Consider the following 26,891-nt stretch of genomic DNA (forward strand, 5'->3'; position numbering starts at 1 on the left):
GGACGGGGAGGAGTAAGCATCATAAGGAAAACGAGTGTATTTGCGAGGCACAAGTGGAGCATTGAATAGGCTGATTCCGCCTTATCTGTAACCTAAGACAGTGTCGTTGTCTATTGTCAGTACTGGTCTTGCGTATTTTAATCTTGTACCGTCAGCCCACCTCACCTCCTCACAGAGACTTTAAGTCCCTCCACAACGAAATTGACAAGCTGTCATATCCTTTGCACTCCACTCCAGTAATTTTATTTTACCTCTCCAAAACATCAGTTTTCAAAATCTTTGTACGAATTTGGGTAAGACTAGCTACCAACATGTTGACCACCACTGGACAATTAAGTTCATAACAAACAAAATGCTATATTTCATCACAAGGAGTGATCATGAAATCTCAGGCATGAAATACCTTTTGAATAAATGCCGTAATAAAAATTATTCAAATGAAATCAATATTTTACAAACAACTTGGCTATTCATTCCCAAAATAACTCAAGAAGAAAGTGTTTGATAAGAACAATTACTGCACATGAACACTTCAATAGGGCATACAGCCTAATGATTCAAGCAACTGTGCAAGCATAAAGTTTGATGTTGTCAGATCGTACCAGGCACCAACGACAGCATGAATATTCAACTTCCTGTATACTGCCGTACACAACATCTTAAGGTGCAATTACCAGCAACAAATTGTGGCGATTATCATTGGGTACAAATTGGGGGCTTATGGTTGTGAAACAGGTGGTGCATAGCAAGCATTCACTGCACTCTGGCTACAAACATATCGAGCATGCCAGAAAGCGGCAATTTGCCAGGTGTTATAGCCTGGCAGATCAAACTTCTTCAGTGTCCTTCGTCCATGCTAGGGCTGAGTGTGTGACCCATTGTAGTACTCAAGTTATGTTATGCAATGCTGATGCGCTGTCTGTACAAAGTTATGTTATGTCCGATGCCAATGCTAGCTAGCTTACCATGAATAATGGTGTGCGGTCTTTGGCAGTGGGTATGTACATTATTATTTATGTTCGGGTGGGCCTGCCAACTTTTACAAGACTGTTTTCCTGACAGGTCATCTCTTGTGAATATAGTGCCCTCTACTGGTACTGCTATTTGGCTGTGCTCACCAGTGCATGTCGCCTGCACAATGCACCTGCATGGCCAAAACAGTAAAACCAGTTTTGGAGCAAGACTAGGTTGGAGCGTAATCAGATACTGTTGGTGCAGATTGTGCATTGCTTGTTAAGTGAGCATTGCTGATGCACGAGCATGGTTCACTTCACACTGTGGTACATTACCCCCAGAACTGTGAGGTCCAACGTCCGCCCTGCTCCCACGTTTGTTCGTAAGAGCGGGGCAGAAATCGGACCCCACAGTTCTGGGGGTAGTGGTACATTACTTACGTTGTTGTGTGTTGCTGACTTGGATGTGCACTGGTTACATGGAAGTGCAATGCTAACATTGTTGTGCATTGGTTTACATTGTTGTACGTCGCTTAAAACCCTGAGTATCTAAGAAACCCTCCATCTTCTATGGATGACTGACATAATGGCCTAGTAAATCCAATTTTTCCCTCCAGAAGAAAGTGTCGATTACACGTAACAACTTTTGATTGGCTCCTTTCTTTTAGACTAGCTCAATTTGCATCTTACTGCGCGCTCAGATATGTCATAGCATGTTTTCATTGGATCCTTGAATTCTTTTTTTTGCATAATGAGCGCGCTCTTTTACCCATCCTGCACGCGCAACTAATTTGTGGCGTATGACAGGCTGTTGCAAGCTCAGGGTCAAAGGTTGCACTGTTGTTGTTTACGGACATACATGTAAATGTAAAAGCCCAATGTTGCTAACACAATGCACGCGTAGTATAACAAATAATAGTTTGCAGAGTATAATGCCTTTTATCTACGATGTAATATAAAAGGTGTTATTGTTGAGTAAATCATCATCATATTTGTTGTACCAACAGTCATGTTGTCAAGGTGTATTTTTTTATGCAGGTTTAATCGTGCTGTTCACAGAGAGTAATCACAATCATCATAATCGGAGGTATATTTTCTCCAAACCAGACCTGCTCCCTTGTCTTGAGGTTGCTCTGAGTGATCTATCATCTGGAGAAAACTTGGGTTTGGGAAGATCAGCTACATGTATATTCCCATGAAGTTTAGACTGGTCCCAACAAACTTAGATTTGGCCTGGGGAGATTCCTGCCACAGTACTCCTGCAAATGAAGCTACACTGTGTCAGCAAGAGGGAGCTTTGCAAACTGTAACACAGTGTTCCAAATGGGCTTCTAGAACTACGGCTACATCTGCTGACAATGTGTGCACAGTGCCCACCTATATGCAACCGTGACTGTTGAAGACCTATTAACGTACTTCTGTCTTTATAGACGGAAGCTTCAGATACAGCATGCACATACTCAGCTCAACTTATTTAAATTTATGTATGAAACTTCACTCACTAGACGGTGCAGTTATTTCCATCAGGGCAGACCCATTAGGAGCAAACTTCAAGATGCGGCTATTACAGTACCTGTAAATTTCATTGATATGAAAATAAAAATGCCTCTCAAGTGGTTATGCAAAGTTTTAAAATCTCCAATTCATTTGACTATGCTTTTGGAAAGCTGAGGGTTTGGGAAAACTGGTGGTTTGGGCAAAACCTTTGACCCGCCTCTTTAAAATGGTTTCCTTTCTTTGAGTTTCAAGTTAACTTTTTGAGTTGACTTTTCAGGTTTTGGGTTAAATTTTCAAGTTTTGAGTTGCTTTTTTGACTTTCCAGTTCAATTTTTGAGTTTCGATAATAAATTTTCGAGTTGATCTCCTAATTAAATAGTCGATGTAAAAAAACAACAGAATTCTGCCGAAAATTCCTGGCATGTGCCTGGGTAAACACAATATAAATAAAGATGCTGATACACTGATTGCCACTAATCTGGGTAAACAATACACTGGTGCACAACAACAGGCAATGGTTACTGCCTTATCAACAATTCTTCAAAAAGGATCATTACAAGGAACATACAGTATAAAAGTAAAAAAACTGCATATGTGAATCTGCCTTGAACTATAAAAGCATTTGAAATACTGAACCATCTAAGATGAATTATACATGTATGCAGTTGTATTGGCCTGTGTACCAATATATTTGTTAATAACAGTAATGTAGTAGGAGGCTGCAGTTAAAGCATTCATCCATAGTGAAAAGGACGCAGTTCCTTTTGTTAGAAAGATGGAGCAACATGTACATGTAGTACACATACATGTATGTTATTGTAATGAAACACTGGCCTAGTGCCAGTCTAGGGCTGGTACCCGGCGAGGTGGCTCCGCGCCGCTACAGCCAATGCGTGTGTTGCTAGCGGTATATAAGGCAGCGCTCGCTGCACGTCGCACGTTTTCTGCACGTCGCACTCTGCATGTTGCACGTTAGCTCTCGCAAGTCTTGGTACACACGCAAGCTAGCTCTCACAAACTCGCTCTCCTGCATTCCTGGGTCACTTTAGTGTAATCGGCCGGACTGAGGACCCCACGGCAGCCGGAGCTACCAGACAGGTACGCAGCCGAGTTGGTGAGTGGAATAACAAGTGTTGAGTTGGTTCCATTGCATTCAAGTCTCCCGCCACCTGTATAGGAGACGCCTAGGTAGGATACACCTGAGTAGGAGTGAATAAATCAGAGTGCACACATAGAAAACCCTGGTGGTGTGGATTATAAGCGCCTCTACTGATTAGCCAGAGTGGTTGAGAAAGTGTGGGTGACTGCGGATTTCATGCGGTGCCTGGGGGTATATTTCTCCCAAATGGAGGTACGTCCCAGGTAATGTTTCCACAAGAAAGCCTGCACCTGCACTATGGCATGTTCACTTGATAAGGATGAGTAACTTAATACAGTACATGTACATGTGAATAACAACAATAATTTAGGTTTCATTTAAAAGATGACATCATTCTTATCTTTGTATAGGTGCAGAGAATGCGCGACACCAGTATTGGTACCTATGTACATTAGCATTAATCTGTGCATAATTTCCCATGTAAATGTACATGTTTAAGGCAGTGCAGGACTGGTGGCAAGTTTATGTTTTGTCTAGTTTGTGCTATGCCGCGCGGCGTAGGCAGCTTTTGCAGAAGTCTCAAGGCAGTCTGGGGGCCTGGTCTGCTAGCAATTCAGGTACTGATTCCACAGTCTAAGCAATTAAAGCGTAACATATCCACCGTAGTTGACTCATTGTGTACTGTTCTTAGTATCGGTCAGAATGGACCATGAGTAGAGTCATGGGCAGAGTTGTTGAGGGTTGTCCGAAGGTCACCGTCTAGAAAAGCGGTGAAAGACTGGACAGCCAGAGTGTCGGCAGGCGCCCTGAGTTACCCGTTATTTGGGTTAGTTAATTAGCATCGGAAATCCACCGATACCTTGGGTTCAGTCACCTGGGTGAGGAGTGCGGATTACAGATACAGGTTTAGAGGTTGTGGATTGTGGATTATTTGTGGCACTTTGCAGATTATTTAAGTGTTCTTTTGTAGTTGTATTTTGTATTATTCTTTTGTAACTCTTGTATAAGTAACTCCAATTGTGTAAATATAGTGATTATATAAGCTAAAGAAAAGTTTATTAAATAAGTCCTGTTGATCTTGCCGGTAACATCTTGTTTACGCACATGCTCATTGTTGTGTACCGATCGGTGATACATTTTTGCCAAAACGACCCCTAACCCCTGCACCTTAGATTGCTTGTCAAACTCAAGGGCCAAGGCAGATTGTTTAGGTCAGGTGACTTTCCCCACAGTTGGAAACAGTTCGCCCAGACTGGCGAGACCTTGGCTGGCTCATGGGAATAAAACGCCACACTTTGTATGCATATTCTTGTATAACAGCTAGTGATGGCATTCAACAAAAATTCAACACGATAATTCACAACTTATTGGTGATATTTTCGCGATGTCGTACACTCTTTTCACCACTCGTCGTGAATATTTTTCCATTAGCTTGGAGGGTAAGTACGCTAAAAAAAATGGCAACTACATAAAGATAAGCCCCTGCCAAGTGAATAGTGAAGGTATTGGGAATGAGACGACTCAAAAAATTTGAATTTGATGTCCCTTCAGGGCCACCATACATTCGACTTTGCAAAAAACCACAGGGCAATGCTGGTTCATGTGCCATGGAGGAATGATGTAGTACATATGCCAATTTTGTTGAATACCAGAATGATGAATTAACCCTTAAAGTGTGACTAAGTGTGAGTTACATGTATGTGTTTCTGAAAGGCCAAACATCAAATAAGGAAATTTGGGGCCTCAATCACTGACTTTCTTCAGAAATCATAGTGACAGAATTATTGAAATGATGTTCATGCATGCTGAAGGGTCGAAACCTTTATTCGCCATTCCTGAGAAGTACCTGTAACTATACATGTATGGAAGACTTAGAAACAAATTTTAACTCATTTTACATTAACTATCACAATTTGGCATTTTTATGTAATTTTGACCTTTACAAATGCCCCCAAACAATATATTTTCAAAAACTACAAGAAGATTTGGTAGTGGTAGATTAATTTTGTTTGGACGGAGTATGTACTGTACGTGTACTGAAGTACTGCATAGCTATATATACATGTAACTACACAGATTGCTCATATAATCACCAATGTCTTGAGCTAAATAGACAGTTTACATGTGTCATGAACACTGACTTTCCCACACCTGTTAGATGAAAGAAAAAGATAAGGTTGCAAACTTAGTTAGCACCTCTTCCTAGTGAATCAACACAGCGTATTTGTGCATGCTTTATTAATACTTGATTTGTTGATTTTGAAATTTCATGAAGTGCTACTGAACAGGCTGCCTGACGAGAGAGGAGTAGGGGAGATTGATGATCCCCCACCCCTCCCCAAAAAACAATTGATGACTGGAGAATGGGAAAAATACATGCACAAGAACCCTCTGTAGAAGAACCAGGCCTAAAGAGATGTCAGGAAGTAAAACCTTTCATACCGGTACCAGTACATCATGATCAGAGATTTATCAGTTTTTAGTTCAGTTCATTCCTCTCTGCCAAAGCCTAGCACCTGGCCTCCCAAAAGGAACTGATGACACAGCACCCCACCGGTATGGGGTAGTCTCAGGATTGACCTATAGAAATTGTTGACTCGATGGTACATGTACATGAAGCTAGAGTAACTTACTGTGCTGCCATCTACACATCATCTGAGAAGTAAGGAGCCTAACAATTCAGTGTGCTGGCTAAGCAGGGGGATCCGAAAGCACACTCGTATTCTTCATGAAAATGCACCTCTAAATGTAATTCTTGCCAGGTCACTTCAGTTTAAACCATGCCCCTTCTCTACACATGGTTGAATGCAGGGGAAAATTTAATCAGACATTTATACTCTCATAATTTTCATCTAATGGGAGCTTGAAATTAATGAGTGGTGCAGATGGGCATCGTGAGGGGAGTAAGGACAAACCTTCAAAAATAAAAAAAGAAAGAAAAAAATTGGATGAAAAGAAACAGAATTCATAACGTGACCTGAAAAAAAAATCAAAACTGGGGGAGAGAAGGGGAGGGGAATCAAACGGACAAAAAGTGATTCCCCCCTGAAAAAATTCTGGCGATGCCCATGGCACTGCATCCGCATACATACGGAGTCAATTAGAAATGGACATATCAGGTTAAGGTTACAAGCAGGCCTACCATTACACTGGTAGTAATACCTTTTGCTTTGCAGTCAAAATCTCCTTATATGATGAAGAAAGGTCAAGAGTCAATCTTTTATCCTCACTGTGTGTGATATTATTTGTAGCTTGTAGATGGAACCTGTAAGGGTTCATCTACATGGAACCTGTAAGGGTTTCATCTACATGGAACCTGTAAGGGTTTCATCTACATGTAGAATGTACCTCAAAAACTCACATGTTGTAACTCCAAACTTGGAAAATCAACTCTAAAAATCAACTTGAAACTTGAAAAATCAACTCAAAACTTGAAAATTCAACTCGAAACTTGAAAATGAACTTGAAACTCGTAAATTTAAGTCAAAACTCAAACTGTAGTAACACTCTTAGAAATGTGGATTAATGAGACACAAAAAATGGATAATTACCCATCTGCAACAAAGAAGTTCCCTGTGTTGCTGTCTACAGCCACGTCTGTGGGCTGGCAGAAATGCTTCCAGTCTGAACCTGGCTGAAACCGCTCTCCAAGTATCAGACTCGGCTTAATTTTATTGTGCTTCATTTCGTCAGGAGTGAACTTGAACACTTGATGCAAAGCCACATCAGTCAGCCAAATGTTGCCCTCGTGATCAGTGGTAATGCCATGAGGCATGTAAAATCTATAGAAAGAAATATGACATTTTTTTAAACGGACGTACAATTCAGAAAGCTCACAATTTTTATCTCACAAATTTATGTGAATATACCTACCTCCCGGCCCCCCAAGAATGGAGTACATATCCACTATCGGGGTCCATCATCAGAACCACATCACTTTGAATAGCCCTGTTCCTCTTCTTGAAGATGTGATCACTGCCAAAATCACTGTGAACAATAAAAAGTTCTCTTAGGTCGAACCATAAATGTATACACCATTCATTAGCTTGCTGGTAGACATTTAACGCTGTGATTATTCTATCTTCCAGCCAATGTATCGATATGTTTACACACCAAAATGTATGCTACACTGACTGAAAAATAGAGCTGTTGGTTTCTAGAAGAGGGAGGCATGTGGCCTAGTAGTTAGGGTTTGTAGCTTCATAGGGTCACGGGTTCGAATCCAGTTGATGGCAGTATGTTGTGATCCTGGGCAAGTCACTTTACCCCTATGTGCCTCTCTCTACTCAGGAGTAAACGGGTACCTGTAAGGGTACCTAGCAGCACCGGGCAAGCATACTCCCCAGGGAGCTGAGATGGATTTCAGGAATGTTCAGATGATGTGTGAGCCCAATGTGCAGGGATAATGATAATAAAGCACCTCGGAATAGTTTGCTAGATAGATTGTGCTTTACAAGTGCTTATTATCACATATTATTCTTCTTCTTATTATTAGAAGGAATATGTCTCCATTTTTTTTTGTATTTGTTAATGTGTGGGATCTAAAGCTAAAGTAAAGCAGAGGTTAGCTTTGGTTTTTCACTTCTTTTTACCGGTTGTTGAAACCTTACCTTGGTAGCCAGCGTCTCTCTCCTCGCTGGAAGGCATAAACCAAACCATACTGGTCGGCGGCTACCCCGGCAACCTGCCCCATGTGAACGTTTTCCCTTGGCCACCATTCTTCCGCCTCTAATCCATTTGTAACAAAGGGGCTTTCTGCCGGTGCAGGAAAGGCCCTTGCATATCTGTAGTCACCCTGGTATGCCTAGATAAAAATAAGACATGTACACAATGTACAGTAATCATTGGATCTATATGGGCCTAACATAACATAATAGGATTGTTTGCATGTGCGCTTTCCAGCTCAGGTTGGACGCCAGTCTTCACTGTATTACGACTAACGAGAACTTATGTTACTTCCCATTCCCAGTTAATTTCCCTGTTTGTCCTTTGTGGTGGTGTGTGGAATTTCTCATAGGGTTTGCAGACATGAATTGGCTTCTTTTAAAATGTCAAAGTGTCGAAAATATTAGTGGTCAAATTTGTCGCCACCACCTTCAATAATTTGGCCTCCCTCTGTAACGTAGAACAGTAAGAAAGTCCATCTAGATTAGTGCTTTTCCTATCCCTTGCTGTTCCAGTGGCACTACAAACAAAATCTAGTTTGATGGCAAGTCATCGAAACTCATATTTATAAGGTATTGGTCTTAATATTGTCCATGCTCAAAAACAGCTGCACTTCTTAAATATATTAAGATTGATTGTATCAGGGTCTCTGTTTGCTGTTGTTTTGATGATGATCAAACATCTTGAAGTTTTGGCTTGAAAACATGTACAGTACAAAGTCAATGGACTGAACTAAATATTGAAAAATCAATAATAAATCATATGATAACATCATCATGACACTATCCATTTGATATAATTGTTATATCAAATCTTGCTATCAATTTGATAACGATCGAGCATTCTGAAGTGACCATAATGGTGGCTTGAAAACGTGTACAAAGTCAATGGGCTAACAACATGCAGAAACACTGCTCCTTTAAGTTCATGTCACCTGACTTTCGTTTAAACTGAAGACATTTTATGAAAGATTACTTGATATTTTGACTCTTGGGTATATCTGTAATCAAACGAAAGGGAAAATTTAATCTCATTTCTCTTTCGCTCAGGTAGTAATTTTCGGTCAAAGTTGAGGACTGCTCACGCATTAATTAAGCTCGATAGTAGAGTGCAGTAGACAAACACGTACAAACCCTATGGCAAAATATTAAATAGTGAAAATTCAAAAATATATCACATGATGACGCCATCATGACGGATGATTGTCTGAGGGTCTGCCGAGTTTGAAGTCAATCAGATGTATGAAACTATCAAAGTCCTGTGGGACAAGAAAACGTGTACAAACTCTATGGAGAAAGTCTGAAAAAGGCAACTAGAACGAGAGGTCATCTTGTGAACAACCAATGGGATATGTACTCCAGGAGATACGCGGCTTTAAACAGTGCACCTTTAATGACACGTAACTTGTCTCCTGATGACATCATCACCACGAGTTCAATAATCTTCACTACCCTTTCTTATTATCCGCAAAGTTTAACCCGATGGTGCATGAATGCCACAGGATATAGGGCTTTGAGGAGTTCCACTTTAATGTCACTTGACTTGTCAACTGATAACGGCATCATCTAAGTCGTCTCAATCACTTTCCTTTTAAGATATATGCAAGGCTTCAACCCAATGGTATTAACTTCAGGAGATATAGAGTTTTAACTGGTGCACCTTTAATGTCACGTGACTTCTCCCCTGATGACGTCATTATCACATTAGGTCAACATTTACCTAAAGCACTTCCTTTCCAAGATATCAGCTAAGTTTCAACCAATCAGACATGCACTTCGTGAGATATAGCGCTTGGAAGAGTGGACCTTTATGTCATGTGACATGATATCTGATGACGTCATCGTCACATGAGGTCTATTTCGTCTAAAACACCTCCCATTTTAAATACCTGCCAAGTTTCAACCAAATCGGACATACACTTCAGGAGATATAGTATATAAAAGGAGGCACCTTTAATGTCACGTGACACATCTGGTGATGACATTTTCATCACGAGAGGTCAAATTCTGTTTATAAACCATCCCTTCCTAATTACCTGCAAGGTTTCAACCCAATCACACATGTACAATACAAAACATTATTGTTATTGTGGAAAGAGTGCAGATTAAAGATTTTAAACATTTGTTCCTTTTGGCATTCCATTACAATGCGATCTGCTCTCAACACCATGTGTGCGGCAATGTGCCAGGTCCCGAGTATATGCCATATGCGTTGTGCGCTGACAACGTTACAGGCAGATATTGGGCATCAAGGCACACATTAGCCAATGCACACTATGCAAATAGAATTTTCCAGTTCCCAATTTATACTGCAAGGGGTTTTTGTTGTCGGCGCTTCATCTGTGTGAAGAAGTACACCCCTTATGCACTTCATGCAGCTGAGTCCAATGTTTTAGCTGTCATCTAATGGACAATTCACGCTTATATCTGTTATGGTTGATTTTTTTACTGAGTTTTGAAGAATAAAAGGACTTTTTACCATCATTTCTGGTCTGACGTCGTCACCAAATGTCACACATGGGTCAAGTGGGAAAAGATCACCATCCACATCAATTTCCAGGCGATTCGGACAAACTTCTACACAGACATCTATTCAAAATTCATTTTTCAGAATTTTCAACCTGTCGCTAGAGGGCGCTCAACAATTACGTGACGCCATAGGTAGATGATTTGAAGTATACTATACCCCCAATGACTAACAACGTTGAAAGCAAGTTGATAACTATTACCCCTTTTAAACAATAAGCCCACTTTTGGTTTCGAACGGAAGGGTCATGTGATTTGACCCACACAAGATGAAATGAAGACCCATTTTTTACTCTGGCTCTTGTTGCAAACAGAATGTTGTGGGAAGCCACGGTTGATTTTATATGGGTTGAAAAAAAAAAGACGCAATATTTAAATATTCAAAATCCGATAATAAATCACTTGATGACATCATCATCATTGTTCCCGGACCATCTGTGCATAAGGGTCCTTCATTGGTACAAGTTTGGTGAAGATCCAATGTTGCAAAAGCACTAAAGTTGTGTACAGAAAAAATGAGCACAAAACAAATAGGCTTTGGAGCAGAAGAAGAAAGAGACTAGAGGAATTGTGTCTGTCTCAAGGACAGAACACAGGGCTTTTTTGCCTTTTTGCGGTTGTGAAGAAAAGTGCTTTGTTGGCATAACACAGAATGTTTGAGATTGTTTATATTCATACACTTGCATATAAATTTTAACCAAAATATGTGCTTCAAGAGGTACAGTTCTTTGAAAACTGCGTCTTTAACGTCACATGACTTGTCCCATGATGACATCATCATCACGTTAGGGCAATATGTGTGTAAATCACTTCCCTTTCAAGATATCTCTAAGGTTTGAACCCAATCGAAAATGTACTTCACAAGAAGTGGAAGTGTTTGTGGGAGGGAATCTTTAATGTCACATGACTTGTCACCTGATGACGTCATCATCACATCAGGTCAATACTCCTCTAAAGTACTCCCCTTCTAAGATATCTGCAAGGTTTGAACCCAATCGGATATGTATTTCACGAGACACAGCGCTTTGAAGAGTGCACTTTTAATGTTACATGATTTGTCACTTAATGATGCATCATCACATGAGATCAATATTCATCTAAATCACTTCCCTTTCAAGATATCTGCCAGGTTTGAACCCAATTGGACATATACTTCAGGAGATATAGCGTATTACATAGTACCGCTTTAATGTCACGTGACTTCTCATCTGATGACATCATCATCACATGAGGTCAATATTCGTCTAAATCACTTCCCTTCCAAGATATCTGCACGGTTTGATTCCAATAGGACATATACTTCAGGAGATTCAGCATTTTAAATAGTGCCCCTTTAATGTCATCTGACTTGATGACTGTGATATCATCACTAAATGAGCTCAATATTTGCCTAAAGCACTTCCTTTCCAAGATATAAGCAAGGTTTCAACTCAGCACTTACACCGACAGACTAATATCGTTGAAAGATCTTAATACCATTACCACTTTTAAACAATAAGCCCACTTCCGGTTTCATCCGGAAGGAAAGGTCAAGTGATTTGACCCACACGAGATGAATTGAAGGCCCAATTTTACTCTGGTTTTTGGTGCAAAAATAATGTTGCGGGAAGCCACGGTCAATTTTATATGGATTTTTAAAATTTAACGGAATATTCAAATATTAAAAATTCGATAAAAAACACTTGATGACGTCATCATGACATAATTTTTTAGTATCATCTTTGCCTCAAGGTCTTTCCTTGGTGTAACATTGATGATGATCGAAGATACATGTAGCTGAGTAACCAAAATGATGCCTCAAAAATGTGAACAAAGTCAATGGACTGAAATAAATATTGTGGCGAATGTAACTGACACCTCTTGTGGTGGACCCAGTAACCGGCTGGATCAGGGATGGAATTGACCTGGCCCAACCCCACAAATATGTTTATTAACCTTGAGCAAGGATGAGCGGCTACCCTGACACAAGGGGGGATATCAGTTAACGAACAGCGGACTAAGCCTAGGAGCAGTTCGTTGGGTGGAAGTTTACCACCAATTAGGAAAGACTGGATTTATCTGGTAATACAGTAATGAAACACAGGGAAACCTAAATAAACCTCACAGTGACACAGGATTTCCAAGGACAATAACCAATAATTTGATTTATTGCAATAAAAATCAATAAGGTATATAAATCACACAAGGTTTATGTACACAATACACCTCACAAGGCAATACAATATGCCTCACGTGGTTAACTAACCACCCGACTAACTTAAACACAGCTAGCCTACAACCCAAGGGTTACCTCACTAAATAGTGATAGCCCTCACACAAATAACACAGAGTGTCATGCAAAACAGGGTCGACCTAATGAAAGGGAAATTACCCTCACAGCGATCTGAGTACATCAAGTAAACTTGAAGGCTAGCTAGCACAATGACAAGATTGCCTTCCAGCCGTCACCCCACTATCAGTGCTTACAGACGACAAGCAATCCAACAGCAAAGACCACCAGCTCCCAGCCTAGGTTCACGACACTCAGCTCTATCACTAAAGTAATCTAGACCCAATATGGTTCGCTACTACACCTACCAGTTATAGTCACTACACGCAGCGCCCCAGGTGCAGCGTCCACACTATACCTCGCACAGTCACAGCACAGAATGGTAGAAAGCGTCCTCCACGATCCTGCCACTCTGCGACCCAGCAGCCAAACTCACCAACTGATTGTGTGCGCTCTAAGCACACCGCAAGTGCCCAGACCTAGTGCTCTATGCAACGCTGATTGGTCAACGCAATGCTTAATAATTCATGACTTAGACTGGCATTCATGCCTACCCCTGTTTCGTCACAATGTTGAAAAATGAATACATTAGTTGATGACGTCATCGTGGCGTCATTGTTCTATGCAGGTTGTTCATTGACATAAGTTTGATGAAGATTCGAAGTTGCTGAGGGACCAAAGTCGTTGGTAGAAAAAACGCGAACAAAACAAATGGGATTCGGGTAAGAAGAAAAAAATGAGAAGTTGACCAATTTCTAATTTCTTAAGTTGACCAATTGATAACCTGATGGCGTAAACCTGTCAACATGACCATTTTGGTGCAAGGTTTCAACCCAAAAATACTTTGAATGAAATGTAACTTGATTCCTTCTCTGATGGCGTCATCATCACATTAGGTAACGTTTCATCTAAAACACTTCCTTTCCTTGTAATCTGCAACATTTGAAATCAATGAAATATGTACTTCAGAAGATATAGGGCTTTGAACAGTGCACCTTTAATGTCACATGACTTGTCTCCTGATGATGTCGTTATCACATAAGGTCAAAATTCCTCTAAAGCACTCCCTTTTCAAGATATCTGCAAGATTTGAACCCAATTGGATATACACTTCAGGAGATATAGTACTTTAAATGAGGCACCATTTAATGTCATGTGACTCGTCTGCTGATGGCATTGTCATCATGTGAGGTCAATTTCCATTTTAAACCTTCCCTTCCTAACTACCTGCAAGGATTCAACCCAATCAGACATGTACAATACAATATACAATACAAAAGATTATAGTTATTGCGGAAAAGGCACAAATTAGACATTTTAAATATTTGTCCCCTTTGGCATTCCGTACAATGCAATCTGCTCTCCACACCACGTGCTCAGCAATTTGCGAGGTCCCGAGTATATGCCCTGTGCGCCGTCTATGTCACAGGCAGATATCGGGCGTCCACGCACACAGTAGCCAATGCACAGTATGTGAAAGGGATTTTCGAGCTGCCAATTTATTTGTAAGGGGGTTTTGTCGAAAGCACTTCATGTGTGAGGAAAAGTACACCAGTAGTATGCACTTCATGCAGCTGACTACAATGTTTTAGCTGTCATGTCATGCACAATTCACGCTTGTATCGCTTACAGTTTATTGTTTACCGAATTCTGAAGAATAAAAGAAGTTTTTAGTGTAACTCAGGCATGCAACTCTTCAATTTGAAAAAAGAGGAAAATATTCTTGCATACAAAAGTGTGTGCGGGCAGCCCAAAGCCAATTCGGCGTGGGGTCCGGGCCCGCCTTAGGACCCTGGAAAATTTGAATATTACATGCTCTGTGGTGTATTCTATGCCGTTTTTGACCCCAATTGAAGTGAAATTTGAGTAAAAGATATAAAGCTTTTTATGGCATACTTTACAATAAAAATACACAAAATGCTTGTTATTTGTGATTGTTTTTGAACTTTTCATTACAAGAGGTACATTCTGTGAAATAAACCTGTGACATAAAATTGATATTCCCATGTGTCTAATGGATTTTTTGGGGGATGTTTTCACTGTTTCAATGTGATTTAATCTGGCTCTCTAGGCCACCGTCGCTGCAACCTCTGGTGCTCTTTTTTTTTTTGGACGTTAGGGTCTTGGAATGTTGAAGTGGGTGCTGTGCAGTGGCTCTATGATGGAGTAATTGATTGTTTGCACTGCACTGAATGTTTCCACTTGCAGCCTTGAAGGCTTCACTTGCATGACATTGCTCATCACACTGAAGGAGCTTTCCACCTGTGGGCCACTACTCAGATACTCAGTGCAGCCATGACTACTTTTAATACTGAGCACAATGTATTTGCCAGATGTCACAATGCTTGCCCACCAGTGGTCTATACGCTGGTCTTCACTCAATAAGGGCAGCAATTCATCTGCATGGAATTGCCTGACGTCTCTGTCATATACATCCTGCTTATCATCACTCAAAATATTCTTGAGGACGTCTAGAAGTTGTTTCATATATGACAAAGTGCAAGTGGTTCCTTTTGTCTCAGGGTCAAGAGCTGACATGAGTCTTAGACATCTATTTTTCAGAGGCATTTTGCTGAGGAGAACGGCTGCACAGTCAACATATGCCTTGAGTACAGTCATTTTGAAGATTCTTCCTGCCTCTTCTGTCAGTTTTCAAGATAGCTTCTCTTTTACTACTGATAAAAATCATCTTCAGGGGGAGATGGTTCTTGCCTGATCAACTTTTATCTTGGTTATTGGTGTGCAAGTGATGGCTTCAGGTTTCATGAAACAAGACAGGAACTCTCTCACTAGCTGCTTTTGTTTTTCATGTAACTTATGCACAAGTGGTGCTTTGGTTTGAAATAGTACAGTGTCGCACTTCAGTAGAGACAGAACAGAGTTGTACACATTCATGATGAGCTGTGTGTTTTGGGACCAGTAGACCAGCTTCTCAATGATTCGTGCCTTTCTCCTCTTGCCATCATCTATAATTTTGTTACATTGTAGCATGTCATGAATCTCTTCAACGCACTTCTTTGCTGTCGCACTGACAGAACGTTGCTCGTAGATGTTTGCGATCAAATCCAAGTACAGCTTCTTGTCTTGTTTCTTTAGAATCCCATGGTGTATGGCAAGCAAGAGATCCATCATGTGTTTGCCATCAACAGTGATGTTGTACATGGTCAGCCAGCGATGAGAGGCATACTCTTGAGGCATGGTGTATTTCACACCAAGCATCATGTATAGTTCTTCCAGATGCTTCCTCAGGTCAGCTGAATACTGCAGATCATTGTGGATGTCACGGAAGAGATGTTGCATTTCACTGTTGCAGTGAGAACAGAACTTTTTTGCAGCATTGTGAGTGTGGTGACATGAATCACCATCCACATCAAGCAGATGCGGGGCCTTCCCTCTAAGTTGAGCCTCTACACCAGTCTTGCTGCCCCTCATCACCGCACATGAATCCATCAAAACAGAGATCAGATTCTTCCATGGGATTCCTTTTTTTGTGAACAGATCATCAATTGCATGATAGATGGTCTCACTGTTGACCTTCACAAGAGAAACAGATGCCAGATGCTTCACAACAGTTTCTTACTGTGATGGAGAGTAGTAGCTCACAAGGATATTCAGAACACAATGAAAGGTTTTGCTGGTCGCTTCATCAGTGTTCAAAGAAAAGTATGCAGTCTGGAGATCCAAAATGATTTCTTCTTTCATAGTTTTGGCAACTCTATATTCCATGTGATATTCAATGGTGGTTCTGCTCATCTTTAGATTATCCAGTGCTTTCTTGTCTTGGCTTATTTCTTTTGCAAAGTAGCAAAGCTTGGGGGCCATTGTGAAGGATAGGTTTAATTGTGCCATAAATGCAACAACAGTAGATGTGGCTGCAGCCCGATCACTCAGCGGTGTGTATGGTTGTGGCATCTTCTCAACAGATACTGAGGTCGCAGAAATATTCTTGAAAAAGAGATGTAAGCCATACAGTGTTTTTGATGAGGCACTATCTACTTCTGCAAAGATGCATGAAGAAAACCAAAAAGGGTAGTATAAATATAAAAGTGATGGGCGTTACATGTTTCATAAAAAAAACTGGATGGCAGGCCTAGACTTTATAAGATTATAAACCAACCATGAACGTACATGTACATCAGTATTGCAAACCTGCACAATCATGATAATAGCCTGCATAGTTATGATAGCACTGCACGTAAAGCATCAACAAATAACTTGTAATTAAAATAGGTATTCATTATTGCTAAAATCAGCAATCACAGTTTTGACTTAAAAACAATCTAAAAAATTAGGCCCGTTAAAAGTTTTAATCAATTTATATTTTTAGTTCAAAAAAATCCATAGGCCTAGGACTATCTTACCCTGGAGGCGGTAGTTTGTTTTTCATAGCTGTATCAGTTCCCGATGTTTTGATACTTTGCAGTGATCCGTCAGCGTTACAAGTCCATGTCTGCTGTAATTCATTTCCTTTTGCATACCAAGCAATATGCCATGCCTGGTCGATCCAGTTTTTGGACAGCTTCAGCTAGAGAAACACCATCAACTGCTTTTCCAACCAGTCCCACTTCCAAGCATTTTTGGTTTTGGCAATGGTTTTGATATCCTGTTCATCACGTTTGATGATATCCTTCCTTTTAGAAGTTATTTTGACTTTTGACGCGTGGGTGATCGACGATTATGATGCACGTTGACAACAGCATTTTTTAAACGTTTGCGGCCGGCTGCGGAAGCAGTATAGTATCCATATAACAACATATTCAATAACGTCAGGAAAAAATGTGGCACCGGACTATTGGCTTGTCGTTGACAGTCTGTGTCCTGCACTTTTTAGTGCCGGGTTTGCCCAGGCCCTGCCTGTGACTCATAAACGACCTTCTGAACGCTGTCGGGACTTTGTGGCTTTCCAGAAGGCACGTGCCTGGTTAATTCTACCCTGGTAGATAGCAAAGCCAAAGGCTTCGGAGCAGTTACTGAAAGCAAACACAGAACTGTTGTAGGGTCAAAACTCACTACCTTTTCTTGCTTTTTTATTGGATTTAATAATTTGAGGGTGCAAAGGACATCCATGTAGAAACTTAAAACCATTTAGAAGAAAATCCATGTTCAAAAATTAATAACGGGATTATAAGACCGGCATCACCACAATCCCCATATAGGGTTAATGGGGGAATAAACACACATGCAAGGAAGGGGTAGTAGAGAATGGTGAGTTCTGTGACAATCTTAAAAAACTTGAAAAAATCTCTCAATCCCTCTCCGCCACGCTCTCCAAAATCATTTTTTAAATTCTGAAATTCCCAAAAATTGACTATAGACCACGTACTGATCTCTTTTTCACAACCCAATTTGAATACGCCAAGATGGTGGCCGCGCTTGCCACTTGGTTACTTGTTCCAATATCTACCACCGTCGCCGCGGACGAAGACGACGTGATAACTCAAGCCAAAAAGATATCCGACGTCAGCAGCAACGCATCTGCTTGGTGAGGGAGATGAAACCTACCATCTAAATCAAATTGGTCTTGTTCCTCAATTGTAAGAAACGGGAGCAATAAAAATGAGGAAAATTTTTAAATATACATATTAAATATTTAAACATATTACAAGATGCCAGGGAATCAAAATGTCATGCCACTGAATCGTCAAAAGACCCCACTGGACCATTTTTCTATTCTATTTTATTTTCAAATCGATACTCCAAAAGCTTGGTCGCTCACTCCCATATCTCCTCCGATCGATTCCTTTGGCTTGCTCAGACTCTCCAGACCTTCTGCCTCATTCCTATCAATTCCAAAATATCACTCAAAGTTCCAAAGTACCTACTTGGCAGACATCTCGGTTTGGGAGAAATCGGCAACCTCTGTTCAAAGTTTTGAACAGGGTTGAAATTTTTGGCAAATCAAAAAGTAACAAAACCCAGACAATTTGTTGGACAAAATCCCTCGGGTTGGACAGTCAAAATCTCTTGAGTCGGACAAAAATCTCTCGAGTTGGACAAATCAAAACCTATGGGGTCGGACAAAATCTTTTAAGTCAGACAAAATCTCTCAAATTAGACAAAAATCTGTCACTTCAGACAAAAATCTTTCTAATCAAACAATCTCTGGAGGTAGAAAAAAATCTTTCAAGTCAGACAAAATCTTTCAAGTCAAACAATCTCGAGTTAGACAAAAGCCTTTCAATCCCAATTGCAATTAGTATTGCTCGAGCAGACAAAATGATTGGACATAGAAAAGGCAACTTTTTTCTCTGTTGGAAAGCATGCAAAAAAAAAAAGAGACCAAAAGATTTCAATTTGGTGGAGAGAGTGAACCAAGGTCAAAATACCGTATTGTAATTAAACAACAGTGTTGACACAACTAGAATGCAATTGTACAGCGGTGTTGTTACAACCAGACTGCAATTAGACTGCAATCATAAAACAGTGTTGTCATAACCAGACTGCAATTGTACAACAGTTGTCACAACCAGACTGCAATTGTACAACAGTTGTCACAACCACACTGCAATTGTACAACAGTTGTCACAACCAGACTGCAATTGTACAACAGTGCACGTACAAAAAATGAAAAAAACTATATTGCCATGCCCTATATTGAAAGTTTACTGCTCTAACTGAAAAAAAAAAGTCGCATTTAACTGATCCACTGATCCTGTAGATCTCCGATTGTACTACGATCGAATCCAAAATCTCAATCAGCATCCCGACTTCCCGCAGAATGAAGTGTCACGAGACCCCTTTCGTTCCCGTCTAGCAATGACCCCACGGTCCACAAATTGTACCAAAACTACAATCCGCAAGTGAAATACAAGATATTGTTGATTATGTGATCGGTGCTTTTTTGAGAAGCCAAATGCACTAATTAAAAACACCCTCTTTTGCCGTTTGTAGCAAAAAGATTTTTGCCTTGAGATTGCCAAATTCCACCAAAGTCTAAAAAAGTCAAAATTTGCTCTGAGTTTGCCTAGAGTTTCCATTTTACCAAATACTTCTAATTTTGCCTACATTCCGCACCAGTCCAAAATTTGTCCAAAGTTTGCCCAAATTCTGCCAAAGTCCAAAAGCTTTCCAAAGTTTATCCAAATACCATCATAGTCCAAAGTTTGTCCAAAGTTTGCCGAAATACAGCCAAAGTCTAAAGTTTATCCAAAGTTTACCCAAACACTGCTAAAGTCTGAAGTGTGTCAAACGTTTGTCCAAATTATGCCAAAGTCCAGAAGTTTCCCAGATGTTTTCCAATAGTTTTCTCAAGAGTTTTTCCAAAGAGTTTTCCTGTTTTCCCTTGGATAAATACCTTTCTCGTTTTTTCCCCAAATTGTAAAAGTTTGACAAAAATGTGTATATACAAACATGGAGACTTGCAACATAATTTGACCGTATTGCAAGTCATACTTGACCATATGACAAGTCATATTCAAACATGTTTATGCAAAAAATCTGGTTGCAACCAAGTACTAACCTACAAAAAAAGACTTGCAACCAAGCAGTAACTGACAAAAAATAGACTTGCAACCCATTTGCAGTTGACACAAAATAAATTACAATTCAAAAATTGATACCCATATTCACATAAACATATCGACTAAACATATCGACATGCACATTGACACTCATATGACAAAAAAACCTTTACCAAAATCGGGAAAGGATTTTTTTGTTTCAAACTAATCGTCTTCCTTGATCAACGCAAACCATTGATCGACTGAATTTGTCGGCATCGTCTTTTTCGCACTGATCCAACAATAGATCAGCAGAGCCAATTGTTTGATTTTAATCGTGTGTCTGTCAAGAAAATTGTCGAGCCAAAAGCTCACAATCCAATATTTTTCCTTCTGGAACGTGTTGTTGATTTTTTTTGTCTTTGCTCCAACGGACGCGTTGCATCGTTAGACACGGTGTCACATCGTATATAATAAGTGGTCTGTCGACCGAATACAACACGATTGGGTTGTATTTAATTGTTTTAGACCATAGGCAAACAATTTCCAAGGATTGATTTGCACACAAACTTGTTTGATGCAACATTGTCTGAGATCGGAACTGGATTTTGGAACAAACAATTTTTTAGATGATTTTTCCGGACTGAATATTTTGGCTTTGTCTTCTCTGAGTTTCGATTTTGATACTTGTTGGTCATAGATGTCGATCCATTGACTGTTGGCAAAAAGCATCGTTAGATTTTCTATAGATTTGTTTTCATATATGTTGTTGACTGCCATGGTACAAAGATCATTTTCAAAACAAGATTGGTTTTGAAATGATCTAGTAGATTTTCGTTTTGTTGTTGAAGATTTTTTGGATCTTTTGACAACAGCATGTAGATTGCCAGGATACGTTCTTTTGAGCTTTGGTCCTTTTGTCACAATCCTAGCAACGTACAAAATAATTCTTTTTGTGATTTGCTTTCATCTTTCGTATAGTAGTTTGTTATTGAAATTGGTGGCACGTTGAAATGTCGAAGAATGGGATATCCACGCAAAAAGTATCGTTCTTTTTTTCTCCAGATACACCTGTTTTTTGATCGTTTCTAAAAGTTTAGATCGAGCTCATTTTTGTTGGCCAATGTTTTCTCTGTTCGTCGACCACGTGATTTCTCTTTCGTTTTCGTATAGTTCTTCTAAAACTTGTTCTAACCGGCATTTAAAAAAAGTGTATATATTTCTGTGTTTTCAGCTTGTTCAATTTCAAAAACATACTTGTTGTTTTGGGTTGGGTAGGTACCTTGCTTTCTATGGTCAGCTTTTTCTTGCCGAGTTCAACAGAAGTGTGCGGTCCATTGCAAAAAGGGTTCAACTTAAAAGTCGGGTCTATTTTCACGAATGGCCAATCGGTGCATTGGAGTTACAAAGAATTGTTGTAAGGAAAAAATGTCGGTGTCCGTTTTTCCCATTCTGTAGTAGACTTTTGTTTTCTCGACACCTAGATTGGTAGATCAACAACACAGCATTGTGCGATTGCCGTGTGGATCACTAGTTTGATCGATTTTTCGGTTTACATTCAACAAGGCACTACCACTCCCACTATATATGTCTAATGAGTACATTGGCGTAGCAACCAACTTTATTTCAGAATTAGGAATACCGACAACCACGCATTGCCGATCGATCATTTGAGTGAGTTGCAACCCGTGTTCTGCAATGCTGCAAGATAGAAAAAGATATTTTTTGTTTGTACTGTTTGGGTCGGTGATATCTTTTTGTTCGGTGATATCTGTTTGTTTGGTGATATCTTTTTGCTCGGTGACATCTTTTTTGTTCGGTGATATCATTTTGTTCGGTGATATCTTTTATTTGGTGATATCATTTTGATTCAGTTTGATCTCTTTGTTCAGTTTCTACCAATGCAACCACTCAAACGATTTCTCTCGTTGCGCAAGAAGCAATCTTGTGTATATCTGGATTGCGTACGGAAACTTCAATATGTGTGCATCCATGTGCAAGTACCCTCGGATCTGAAAATATCTCTTGCAAATGTTTGTTTTGACAAGACACGAGGTCTTTTGTCGTAGAATGAAATTGGGACAACTATCAATATATTCTTGCAACTGTACTGGATCCATCATACAGGCAAAATCTTGAGTGTAGTCAATACTATAGAAATCGATGCTGTGTGGGAACAACAGATTTTCTACGCTTGGCAAACGTTCCACTATTTTTTCAATCGATATTTCGATAATCGGTATCTACTTTGACTTAATAGTAGGCGTAAGGTACAACAGCTGATACTGAAAATGGACAATGGTTGCCCGCTTTTTTGGCACGAGCAATTTTTTGCTTCGTAGGTGGCTTCTGGAGCTTTTTCCAAGCTTCAACCAGATCGCCGTAAGTGTTTGTTGGAAAGTATCGTTTCTGCTATTTTTCTGTCGCTCGTTGCGTGAGACATGTGGACAATTTTTGTGGGATAGTATACCTCAAATATCTGTGAAAAGGCCAGCGATATAGTTTGACGATAATGTTACGTGTCGATGTTCTTCGCTTTGCATTAGGTGGAGTTGGCCTTTGACTTCCAAAATTAATTCTCAAGATACAAGGTTTGTCACGGCAGTTAGCAACATAGTACAATGTTGAAATGTCGACGAGCAAGTGGCTTTGGCACCCATTAGATAACAGCAGACAAGGCGCAATTTTTTATACGGTAGACTTAATTTGTCAAGACAAATTTGATGGGCTGATTTTTGGAGGAAAGGCGGCAGACGGCAGACACTTGTTTTCTAAATTGAATTGCATTTTGTTTTGTTTGGCAGCATATCTATTTGTTGTAAAATTAGAATGTATTTAGATTTTATTTGGTTAGATTGCTTTCCTATAGATGGTGAAACAAGTCTTTCTATCTATTTTGTCCATAAACAACCCTCTATTTCAAGTTGGGTTCTAAAATTCAAAAGAGAACCGAGGGAATCCATTTGGCAGATAGAACAGGAGTGAGAACGGTCGAGCCTTGAGGGTTGGGAGATCTTGCCAACTGAGATGCGGTTTTTGATACTGAGCCCATCGATTGTGGGTAGTTTTTTGGGTAGTGTTTTGTACGACCCTTGAGGTTTTGATTTGTTCAACCCGGGAAGTTTTGATTTGTCTGATCCGAGTGGTTTTGATTTGTCTAACCCAAGAGATTTTGTCCAACAAATTGTCTTACTTTTGTTACATTTTGATTTGCCAGAAATTTAAACCCCTTTTCAAAAATTTGTTGTCGATTTCTCCAAATCAAGATGTCTGCCCAATTAGATACTTTGGAACTTTGAGTGATATTTTGGAATCGATAGGAATGAGGCAGAGGGTCTGGAGAGGCTGAGCAAGCCACGGGAAACAATCAGGATATGGGAGTGAGCAACCGAGCCTTTGGAGTATCAACTGGAAAATAGAATGGTCTTTTGAAAGCCTCACACAGGCAAGCTTTGAAAAGCGCATCGAGCGAGGCTGCCATAAAATTAAACGAATCCAAAACTTTAGTAAACCCACCGAGAAAGAAAAGTAGTTTTCCGAGGTTTTTGGAATACAAAACAGTTTGTTCTTGCTTGATACAGATAAACCTTTCATAATCAAATGAGCGTCATAGTTTTCTAAATTGTGTCAAAATACCGGAATGGTGGTGGTGTTTGGAACAATTTGAAGTTGTAAATTACATTGTTGGTGAACCTGGCCATGATAGGCACAGGTGATGTGACAGTGATCGCGAACTACGGTCATTTTTAAAACTAAATTCCATCTTTTAATCTTTTGTGTTTGGTTTCTGCAGAATACGACATTGACATTAGGACTCTTTGGTAGGATAGATGGGTTTTTCGCATACCAGCAGGTATTGCACGCATTGTGTTGTTTTTGCAGGTCACACATCCAAGCGAGCAGTTTCGGTGTTTTAAATATTTGGTTGATGGTGAGTTGCTCTCACATGAAAGACTTTATAAAGTTCATGGTGGCCTCTGGCCCTCGGTATGCTTTGCAATTTGTCACAATGTACCCAGATGGCTTGTGGTGTTGAAGTTTGATCGTGTTGCCTTCTTGTGGCAGAACAGGCTCTAAAACGATTCGAAATCGGCATAAATCACAAGTGGAGTGGCTTGTATAGTTTTCTAATCTTTCAATTTAAATTTTAATATGTTTTCGTATTTTTTCGGATAATATGACTTTGGAAGGTGGGGCATCTATTCCAAGGCAATCTTCTTCGTGTCAAGCAAACTTTTTGGCGCTTCTAAAATGGGATAAACCTTTACAACATTGATATATTTTACCTTTGTGGTTGCTGATAATGCTCGAAGTGATTCTAGAAAGATCTTTAATCCAACAGCAATGCTCCGTGTGACCATTGGCAATTAGTAACAGATTGATGTGTTCTTCATTTGAAACGTAGAGAGTGATCCATTCTTTGCGTTAATCGACAAGTTGTTCTCTGCTTCGATTTGTGGAATTTGAGACTCCGGTGTTGGAAAGCCGATGCCTGTAAAGTTTAGCCCTTCAGCTTTGTATACTGTGGTTCTATCTACACGAATTAGATAACTTGAATTTCTCTCGATTTGACATTTGACTCTGTCTGCATAAAGTCCAAGAGCCGCACATATAGCCCAACGTATGCATTCACAGTTGTCATTTTTGACGTTTATAACCGTTTTTTTTTACTTTCAATGTATTCAGGCAGCTTGATATATGTCCCACCCAACGGATCATAATGTGTTATGTTGATATATATATAGTATCCATCCCAATCCATTGTGGACAAATCAATTTATTTGATCTAAGAGTCGTCCTTTTTGTTCTTTTAATACGTTCTTGATGTCTTGTTCGTGAAACACTGTGACATTTGTAAAAAATGTAAACGTTGCTATAACGATGTGTCCTTGGTCCAGTCTATCTTTTGTAAATTGGACTTGATTGCCGTTTGTAACTTATAAGTTACAACAATTTTCTTTTTGTGTGAAGCAAAATGTGATTTAGATCGTTGTTCAAATACGCGGTCGCAGTTCGCAGTTTCTAAAATTTCCTTGAAATCGTCTGATTTCTCGAATGTTTATTTCGTCAATCAATTGGGGTCGAGTACAGGCTTTGATTGCTGCAATTAGATCTTTTCGCAGCATGTGACTGTGTCTTCTGCTTTCAACCTACCCCAAACAGTCGCTAAATATGCAAATTCCTTTGCGTCTGATTTAATTCGCTAAATCTTCTGATCAACCGTAGTGCGCCCTCAAGTCCCATGACGCATAGCGGAATGGCCGCCATGTTCGTCCTTCTTTTCCTTAGCGTGATGAAAACAGATGTGTCTTCTTGACATCTTTGAGTTTATCAAGTTTCCGTTTCGCTACACACCTTTGTGATATTCTGATCAAACCATAACGTATTGTAATAAATGTACATTCTATATTTCTGAGTTAATGTGTATATTTTCTTGTTTGGGTGGTATATTTTCTCTTTTTGTGTGCGTGCATTTTATAGATCATTGACTCTACCCTGTTACTACCAAGCGATACATAGGGTCAACTGGGCAACCCTGGGATTGTTGGGGGTTGCGCGAGGTGGTGCGAGCAATCGAATACCGTGGTCCCCCTCTTTCCTTGGTATATTTATAGGGTTTGTTGGGGTTCACGAGGAAGTGTGAGCATTTATGAATTTTGTGACCCCACATTCCCCTTAGACTGACAGGAGTCGGTCTGTGGAATATCGAGTAGCATCTTGCTAAACTTGTGATCCCGCAGCTAATCCCTGCTGGCAATGCCATCTTTGGTTTAATTTAGGGTTAGCCCACACCACGCTTCAAGGGCCAGAGCTGCAGTGCGTGCGATATCCATATGCTTAGTTCCCCAACATAATACCGAAGCATCGCAGTCAAAAAATAGTGCAGAGTGGCGCTGCACTCGGGGTTGAGATTCCCCCGCTTCCTGGCCCTCGGCGCAACACTTCTGCATCCCAGTTCCTAAGCATCTCGAATGGGTGAAGTGGGTTGACAATAAGCTACTGTGGGCAACACCCAATGTCTATGAGCCGCCCCACACCGCCAACACTAGCTACACCGGCCGCATTACCCCTGGTGCCATTGTCTTCAGACACCCTTTCAACGGGGGCACCCGGCCGTGACAAAAACGCTGACGCTCCACAGGACAACACAACTCTGCTCCCTGGTACGCTACCTGCAGAGACATTACTGGGGCATGCGGGCTCACCACCACCCGCGCCTGGGACAACAGAACCCAACGGTATGTCACCCCGTCTTCCAGCTTCCGTTTTGCCCTTTGTGAGAAGACTGATTCTACCACTGCAGTTCACCAGCCCCCTCCTGCTGTATCTTACAGCAGTCAGGGCAGGCCTCCGACGCCCCAACTCACCAGGTGGCGACCGCTGGTTCTACAACCAGTTCACCCGTAAGCAAGAAATGCAAACATTCTTCGTTTTCTTCTACAG

At 40.3% G+C, this 26,891-nt stretch overlaps 1 protein-coding gene and 1 long non-coding RNA gene across 2 annotated transcripts in view; both read right to left on the minus strand.

Annotated features, from left to right (window-relative positions):
- Window positions 1–26,891, minus strand: part of LOC110987819 (peptidyl-glycine alpha-amidating monooxygenase B-like) — a 138,248-nt gene that overhangs the window by 22,317 nt on the left and 89,040 nt on the right. Inside the window, exons 7-10 of the mRNA XM_087137264.1 lie at window positions 8,160–8,353; window positions 7,423–7,536; window positions 7,101–7,331; window positions 2,456–2,526 (exon numbers count right to left, since the gene is read on the minus strand). Coding sequence (XP_086993390.1) covers window positions 2,456–2,526; window positions 7,101–7,331; window positions 7,423–7,536; window positions 8,160–8,353 — 610 coding nt within the window. The remainder of the gene's footprint in view (window positions 1–2,455; window positions 2,527–7,100; window positions 7,332–7,422; window positions 7,537–8,159; window positions 8,354–26,891) is intronic.
- LOC147799125 (uncharacterized) lies at window positions 12,856–18,208 on the minus strand. Its single transcript, XR_015425368.1, has 2 exons — window positions 17,370–18,208; window positions 12,856–17,006 (listed from the first exon to the last, which is right to left on the minus strand). It is a non-coding gene; the product is annotated as an uncharacterized LOC147799125 (long non-coding RNA).

This window comes from Acanthaster planci, linkage group LG05, assembly GCF_054643075.1.
Source record: "Acanthaster planci isolate LZ-2023a linkage group LG05, COTS_SCS, whole genome shotgun sequence".
Lineage (NCBI taxonomy): Eukaryota > Metazoa > Echinodermata > Asteroidea > Valvatida > Acanthasteridae > Acanthaster > Acanthaster planci.